Source organism: Gavialis gangeticus, unplaced genomic scaffold (genome assembly GCF_001723915.1).
Source record: "Gavialis gangeticus isolate Ggan-Ray unplaced genomic scaffold, GavGan_comp1, whole genome shotgun sequence".
Taxonomy (NCBI): Eukaryota; Metazoa; Chordata; order Crocodylia; family Gavialidae; genus Gavialis; species Gavialis gangeticus.
In genome coordinates, this window is record NW_017729025.1 from 153,761,524 (window position 1) to 153,769,976 (window position 8,453).

Sequence of the window (8,453 nt, forward strand, 5' to 3'; positions counted from 1 at the left end):
GGGTGGGTGGGGTGTGAGGGAGGGGTGGGGAGGTGGGGACCCCCCCACACTCTCCCCATGGCATGCAGTCCCTGCATGCTGCAGCAGGCAGCAGCGCTCATCCCTGGTGGTGTGTGGGTCTGGCCAGCGCTGCACACGGGGGCAAGGGGCACAGTCTGGCTGGCTGTATCACAAGGGCTCCCTTTCACGCATGCGCAACTTCTGTACTCGCGCCGGAGGGAAGCTCCATGTGCTGGACTCAGCTGCATTCTCCACTTTCTGCCATGCAGGTCCCAGGACCCCGCATGGAAGCAGTGGCTGGGGCTCCCCTCCAGTTTCGGGAGAGTCCCAGAACCTGTGCAGTAGAAAGTGGCACAGGCAGCCGGCTCCAGCACATGAGGCTTCCTGTTGGTGGGCAGCGAGTGCTGGCGATAGAGTTGGCCTGGCTGGGCTGTGCCCCTTGCTCCTTTGTGCAGTGCTGGCCAAAGCTGCATGCTGCTACCACTACCTGCAGGGACTGTGAGCTATGAGGGGAATGTGGGTGGGGTCCCCATGCCCCCCATCCTCCTCACATTCGCATGCTGCCCACCCGAACTCCACACTGCCACCAGCTCCAGCCCCACACTCTACGCCTTCCCCGCTGCAGCTTGCCCTCACCCCTGCCGCTTCTTCACCTGCTGCCCAGAGCGAGCGGGACACTGGGGAAGCTGAGCAGGTCCCCTGGCGGCTGCAGCAGTGTCAGCAGCAGCCCTGCACAAAAGCTGCTTGCTGGCTGGGCAGGGCCCTTCCACCTACAAGCATTTGAGTGAGGTGCAATTAGGGTATGTTGGGGGAAGGGAGAGGGTATACGTGGGCACCTTGCTTCCACCCTCATGGGCAGAATGGCTGGGTGGGGTACAATTTGTTGGTGGGTGCCACAGACTGGATAAAAGTCCCTGGCAGGCTGAATCCAGCTCACGGACCATATTTTGCTCGTCCTTAGTTTACCCTGTTCCGAAAAACCTCAGGAGCAACCCTCATGTACAACTAGCAGGCAGAAGGCCTTAGCCATCAAAAACACCCTTCAGCTTGCCACAGGTAAAGCCAAGGGACAAGGGCACACAGTATTGTGTGAACTACTGACCAACCATGCTAAGGATGGCTTTCACAGGCTCTGACAGCTTATTGTCCATCCTTGAGTGTGTGCATTTTTATCCAAACATGATTGTGGTCTGAAGATAATTTTGTTGCCCTGACTTTATTTCTAGGTATGGAGATGATTTGCAAACAGATGGTGTGACAAACTGAGTGTTAATTAGGGCACTGAATGTTAAATCAGTTGTGCTTGAAAGCAGGAGGAACCAGCTGAACTAAATATTGCCGGTGTTAATGGCTCCACGGTGACAATATATTCACAGCCAAGCTCTGCGTCCTGTGGTGGCTTTACACCGTTGCTGCCATTTACTAATGACATACCAGTAATTTTATGGGTTGGATACTGAATGAGCTGTAAAACATTGACTCTTGCTCTAGTTATTCATCCATTTCAATGTGTGGCTTCTTTTCACTTTTAATCGGATCTTATAGAAATAAAAACAAAGTGACAGACACCAAAATACCATTTAAGTACTGTGACTCGCAGTTTCAGAATCCATCTATCCTTTGTCTGTGAAGCTGCGCTTACATGGCTCTGTGCTTTCATAATAGCTGTCCTCCATCCCTTTTACTTTTTTGTTAATGTTCTGTTTTGAATGTACATATAATTGTCATTTTCAGCCAGCACAGCAAAGGCTGCTGCAACTCAGTTTGATTTTGTCATAATACATTTAGGTGTTGCTTCACACTTGGTGCAGAGTATTTTGCATGTATCAGACCCCTTCTGTTTGGGGAGAAAAAAACAGGGAAAAGGGAATCTGGAGGGTGAGCTTCCAGGAGTACTTTGGTGGTCCATGCCAGCACTAACTAAACTAGTGTAAAGGAGCTGAGGACATGGCTAAAAAAAAGACAATGTATCTTCAATTAAAATTGAAGGGGTAAATTATGTGAGCAGACAAGGATTCTGCTAGAGTAGAGGTACTCGCATGTTTTCTTATTGTGTACCCCCTTCCAGATTTACCAGCTGTCTTCATACCCCTACCAGAATGTTTTATATTTTAACCCCTTAAATGCCAGTTGTTATTATAATGTAAATTAAATCCTTCATTATAGAGTTTCTCCTGCATACCCCCCCCAGCAATGTCTTGCCATACCCCCAGGGGTATGTACCATAGTTTGGGAATCCCTGTGCTGGAGTAACTGCTATTTAAAATTCACCTATGGCTAATTAGGATCAAGTTCTCTTTTCTGTGCATGGAGAGATGTTAAGAGCAGGTGGTGGATTAGGAGAGCCCACAGCTGTAAATCCTTTTCCCTCCATTGTTTGTCTGTTAGAGTGGGTCATTAGTTAAATAAGGCCAGTCCCAATGAAAGAGGTTTGGAAGAAGGTTTGTCTCTTACCAGTTTTCCATGCTAACTCAAGGTATAATTCAGACCTTGCAATGGCTGTTTGCTCTTCAGAAATGCAGGCAAAACTGTTCTGCTTTCTTAAAGGACCTCAGCTAATAATGGCAGGTAGAAAGGCTTTCCAAAGCTATGCCCGGTCGCCATCATGCTGGTTCTGCTCTGCACAGCTGTGAGCTCCACCCTGTGAACCGAGACTGTTTTTGAGGTGAAAAGCTCTGCCTCACCTAATTCTTTCCATCTTTTGTTCTCACAGCAGTCGTGTGTCAACTGTGGCCGGGAGGCTATGAACGAGTGCACTGGGTGTCACAAAGTGAATTACTGCTCTACTTTCTGCCAGCGGAAGGTAACGGATTCTTTCTAAGTCACACCTACCCTTCTCTAAAGGCAAGCGGCCTGATTGGAAAAAGACACGTACACGCCTTGCGCCGAACACCCCACAAATAAGCACAGTAAGAAGCCCCACCTGCATATTCCTACCTGCACACTCATATTCCAGCGTGGGCTTTGAGTTCCACAGATCTTGTTCATCATACTTCAGTGTGGCATCAACATGACATAAGCCATTGACGGATGGAAGCCTATGGGCTGCCTATGAAAGTATGGCAGGCTCCTATATTTGGCGTAGTTCATTTTCAATATCTCTTGGGTTGTTCATGCTTCTGCTGTCATTCCGGGGGTCTGTTGTATATTGTGTCCATCGCTTGCAGTCTGTCTGCTCCACTGCTGACCTATAGCAGTTACATTATTACCAGCAGAGTGCCAACCAGGGAGCACCTGTGATAGGGAAGGGACACTTTATCAATCAGTGAATAAGGAGACACGGTTCTTTTTCTGTAACACCTGCCTGTATTGCATAAGTAAAATCTTCATTAAAAGAAGACATTGATGTATGTTGCATGCAACATATCCCTATCCTCAAGCCAGGTTCATAAGTTAGGAGACATCTATGAGCCTGTGCTCCTGCCATGTATTTCCACTTTGTGACAAGCTCTTCTTTGTCACTGGGAGCTTCTGTTACTCTCCAACTGGCAAAGAAAACACGTACTATCAGTGTATTCATTCCCCTCAGAGTGCTCCCACAGCCTCACTTATGCCCTTGCACTTGCTTTGTAAACATAAACACACTGCTCATATAACGCACATGCATTTTTCAGCAAAACCATTGCTGGTGTTGCTGCCACACCCTTCAATAATACTCCAAGGGGAGTTTCCTGTCATTTCCAGATCACTTTTTTAAAGTTGAACTCCCAATGACAAAATGAAAACCTAAGCCTGAAGCAGGCTGTTGAGTGTCTCAGTAGGTGAGCTGTAGGGAACATTAGACACAGAAATATGCACTGACGCCTGCCCTTCTTATAGCAACCTTGGTACATCCTGATTTGTAAAAGACTTCCCACAAGACCTTGTTATATCATGTCACTGACTGCCCAAATTTCAGCCCAAATTACATTGGTGATATTACCAATATACTGTGGGATGGGTTAAGCAAACCAGGAAGTGCCTTGGGACTTCTCAAGTGAAGGGAAAAATCAAGAATGGAAAGGTAAGATGAAGTCAAATTGTATGCTGAACACTTGCTGCAGACCATTTCTGAGATATTCAGCATCTGTTTCTTGTCTGGCCTCCAAGGAGAACTGAAAAAGTACTTTAGTTGCTGTCAAGGGCACCAAGGAGAATAATCATCAGAGTGTTTTAATAGTCAATGAATGGTCTTCTCCTCTGTTATTTACCTACTTTTGCTTTGTAAGAAACAGCAATTGTTGCTGTGGTTTCTACTTGCTGTGTAGAGTCATTAAAATGTTCCAGGAATGAAGGAACATGTGCTGCTGTAACCACTTTAAATTTGCATGCTGTTTTCAGTTGGTCTGAGGACTAGCTGTCCTACCAGGTTATTTCAATCCAATGTAATGCAAGATGGCCAGTGCATATGGCACTGAATAGACCCAACTTAACTTTCTTACTAGACAAGGTGGTTAACTGTGCCAAACAAGCCAAACAGCAGGCCCACTGTTGGTGCCAGGCAAATTGTGCTATACTGGAGTTTCATGCAGCTGTTGGCAGCTACATCTTGAAATGCTGGCTCCCCCTACACAATCCATTGTGCTCAACAGGTAGAGAAGCATACTGCAGGTGGTGAGGTTGGTGATACAGTGCAAGGTAAACTTTCCCTTTTTTGTACTGAATCTGAGTCCCATCATTGCACTAATGGGGCGTGTGTTGTCTTGTAGGTCAGGGGTGAAACAAACCTCTTAACCATCTAGGAGTATTCAAGCTCCTGCAAGTCCTTTTCCCACAGTCTGGGGAGCTGGCTTTGCTGTCCTGAGTGGAGTCCAGCTTGGAGAATTGCTTGTCTACCTAGTTAATTCCCCTTTGCAGTGTCAGCTTGATGCAGCACTCATTATGTACTCTACTAAATTGGTTTAGTTTTGCAGAGCCCTGGGAAGCCATCACTGCATTTCTTCTGTCAGGGGAAGTGATTCCTTAATATAGTTTATAAAGGTTGGCAGATCTTTTTGAGACCCTTGAGGGGAGTATATAAACACGTGGTTTCTGAGCCTCCTCTTGGTGCTGTTGCCATTTGCAGTCACTGGATCAGTGTCTCTCTATCTGTTCTGTCCTTGCAGGATTGGAAAGATCACCAGCATATGTGCGGTCAGTCAGCCACCGTCACAGTTCAAGCAGACGAGGACAATGTAATAGAGAAAGTCACAGTCTGACAAATCTATCTCTTCCAGTTCCCAGAAAAGTTGGAGAAAGAAGGTGCCTGGCTGAACCAGCAAGCTGGTTGCAAACTCCTCCAATGGATGGTTATCTGAAAACTGAACTTTTCTTAGGAAGCCTTTTTCATATGGTAGGACATCCTTCTCAGGCCTACACCAAACCTGTCAGCAGTGCAGAAACTGAAGATATATGACCTGGAAATGATAACTAGACTTGCTGGCCAGGAGACCGCCTTCAATTTACAGAAACTTTGGACTATAAAATTAATCTCTCACGACACAGAAACCTCTGCAATGCAGATTTCATCTTTCTAGCCAGCTGTCTTGCTCATCTACAGTGGCTGGTTCGAGGGTTAAGATGCATCGGTGTTTCATACTCCCCATCAACACCTTACCTCTCATGTGAAGAAAACAAATAGGCCTTTGTTTAATTTATTTAATTGCCTTTAAAAAAATACAGCATCAGCTGTAGTCCATCACTGATGTTCCTTTTTCTGATACATTTCTTCCACCATGGTCAAAATTTAAACATATTGGAAAGGTGCATGTGTATATAAAGGGAAGATGTTTTGTTAAATAAAATACAGAGAAATCACGAAAGCACATTGATGGAACATTAATCCCTACTACAGCACTTAGTAATAGGTATAAGCATGGAGAATTGGCAGGTGAATGACAGGAGCACCCTGTGTGGAGTGCAGCTGGCATTATTGGCAGGTTGCGTGCAGTTATGTGCTGTGTTTGACACAGCAATGTTGAGGAAGAAGCCTGGGTTTTCAGTACTCCATGCTGTAAAGTGAAGAAACTTCATGGCATTGTAACTTCAGACCCGCCACCCTGTGGCTAAGCAATTTGCCCCTAAAGTAAGAGAAGGAATTGGTTTCCTTCCTGCTATTTGGTATACTGACAATCCAGACTTCACTGGTATTGTTAAAACAAAATGCAGAGTGTTTAATAAGTAAAATGCGCAGGTGGTAGCAATGGCTAGTTGTTACTATCTGATGGCTTGTGGCTTATGAAAAAGGAGCTGTTCATCTCCACTTAGGAGGTAGTGGGTAAGGGAAATAATGTGTGACTTCTAGTAGGTTATTTCAGCATCTCTAGGATGGGAATAGGGTTTCTCTTTCAGGAGCTAAGTATCTGATTCCTATCTGTCTTGGTGTGGTCTCACATATGCTCTATATATGCTAGAAAGCAATGCCTAATTGAGATGCTTCAAAAAGCAAAGGTATAGCTTCAGTGCAGGAAGACTCTGGATCAGCACATTGTTTATGATACCAGAAGGCAAAAAGATGCGGCCACATTTCCACAGCATCTCACTTCACAATCCAGGATAGTAGAGACATAACTGGTAAGGTTTGTACCCTGGGCAGCTTCTGTGAGGGGTCGTGTCAGCACAGCCAGCAGCCAAAGGGCTACAGGGTGCACAGATGCTCTTAGGACTGTACTGCAGCCTGTGCATCTCACTCCAGTCACCCTAGTGACAAAGGCATCAGCTCCAGGGAGGGGTGGTGCTGCATTAACCCGTGACTGCTGACCATGCTGACACCTTTCCATGCAACTCCTGAGTAGTTGGCTCATAAGGGGATCTAGACTGACAAGAGGAGTAGGGACACAAGCCCACAGCTACCTCACAAACAGGGTCAGCTGTGATCCTCGAGTGTCACCATTTCTAGTTGCCAGCAGCAATAGACAACTGTGGATTCAGCAGCACAGTAGGTGGTGCCCCTTGTACATTGGTGCCCAGGACTTGTGTCCCAGTCACCCACCATTTGTTATGCTGCTTGCAGGACAGGGGCTTAAGGTAATATGAAGATCAGCTTGAAAACAGCTGATCCTAGTGTTAAAGCTGAAGAGTGTGAATGAATGAACTTTGCTTTTTCACATGAAATAACTGTTTTCAAAGCTTCCCCCCACCTTGCTGTCATTGTTATCTTACAAGGTTCCTTGTTACCTGAATCCGAGATGATCCTGAATTTAAGATGACCCCCCTCTGATAATTAGATACTATACATGGAAAATAGATAAATGTATTATCATTTTCCATGTTTGGAATGCAGTTAATAGAGGGCAGTCTTTAATTCATCCCCCCCACAGTGGGGAAAGCAGTGGTACGGAGGAGGCAGCGCAGTCCTATAGCTGTAGCATGGCACCAGCACCGCTGCTACAGAGCTGGGCTGGGGCTGTGCTCCATGCCCTATGTAGGAGCAAGGGTAAGGGCAGGGGAGAAGGGTTCAGGGGGGGTGCAGAGGTTGTGGGCAGAGACAGGGGAAGGGTCATGGAGAGGAGATGTGGGGGCCAGGAGCCCAAGGCTGCCAGGGGGAGAAGCAGGGGTGTAGTAGCCCCTGGTGGCAGGCAGCAGCTCCAACCCTGACCTGGGATTGGGGCCACGGCTGGAGCTGCAGCAGCTGTCTGCCCCCTTCCCCCCTCCTGCCCCCTGCCTCCAGCTGCTTTAGTATTTGATTTGAAGATGAGGGGCTTTTTCCCCATGTTAAATGGGCGGAAGGGGAACGGGGATGGGCGGGGGATCTTGTCTTTGAATCAAGTGAACGTGGTGCTAGAAGGAGAAATGTCCCCATGATGTGCAGCTGCTCTATGAAGATTAAAGCCATCTGTTGTGAGTAATAGACCTGGGTGAGGAATTGTGAAATTCTGTTGCCTTTTTAGCATGAACACCAATGCATTTTCAGTTACTACTGAGTGTAGATAACCATGCAGACAGTTCTAAGAACGCAGGACTTGTCATATTGGAGTACTCCAACACGTCCCAGACCTCGCTTGTGGCCCATATCTCATTTTACGGAGGTAAATAGAATCCTTCCTACACCTGATTAAATATGCATTTTCTGATAAAATGCAAGAGGAGATGCTGCTGTTTTATAATTATAAACCCCATGGCACTTGTAAGAACCAAGCTGTCCCAGGCTCGTATTTCATTTGGTATAATAATAAAACAGTGTGCGATTTTTTTTCTGATGAAAATTTGATTGACACATTTTTGCCAGCTCTGTCACTACTCAAAAAACTAAAAACGTTTTTAAATAAAGGTAATTTCCCTGCCATCCCCAAAAATAACATTTTCTATATAGAAAAAAATCATAATTCAGACGATCTTTTACTAATATTTTCTAATAATTTATTTTCTCTAACTTCCTTCTGTAGTCCCTGCCCAAGCCTTAAATTAACAGGAATCTTGTCTGACTAAGGACTGCAGGATTTGGCTACATTGTTAACAACAGTAAAAGCCATTAGTTGTTCCCATTTGGTGGCAGA

General features: G+C 46.0%; 1 protein-coding gene across 1 annotated transcript in view; it reads left to right on the plus strand.

Moving 5' to 3' along the window:
* The window catches only part of DEAF1 (DEAF1, transcription factor), a 46,443-nt gene extending 40,678 nt beyond the window's left edge, over positions 1-5,765 (plus strand). Inside the window, exons 12-13 of the mRNA XM_019519798.1 lie at positions 2,714-2,803; positions 5,085-5,765. Of these exons, the coding sequence (XP_019375343.1) occupies positions 2,714-2,803; positions 5,085-5,177 (183 nt within the window). The 3' untranslated portion in view covers positions 5,178-5,765. The remainder of the gene's footprint in view (positions 1-2,713; positions 2,804-5,084) is intronic.
* The last annotated feature ends 2,688 nt before the right edge of the window (positions 5,766-8,453 follow it).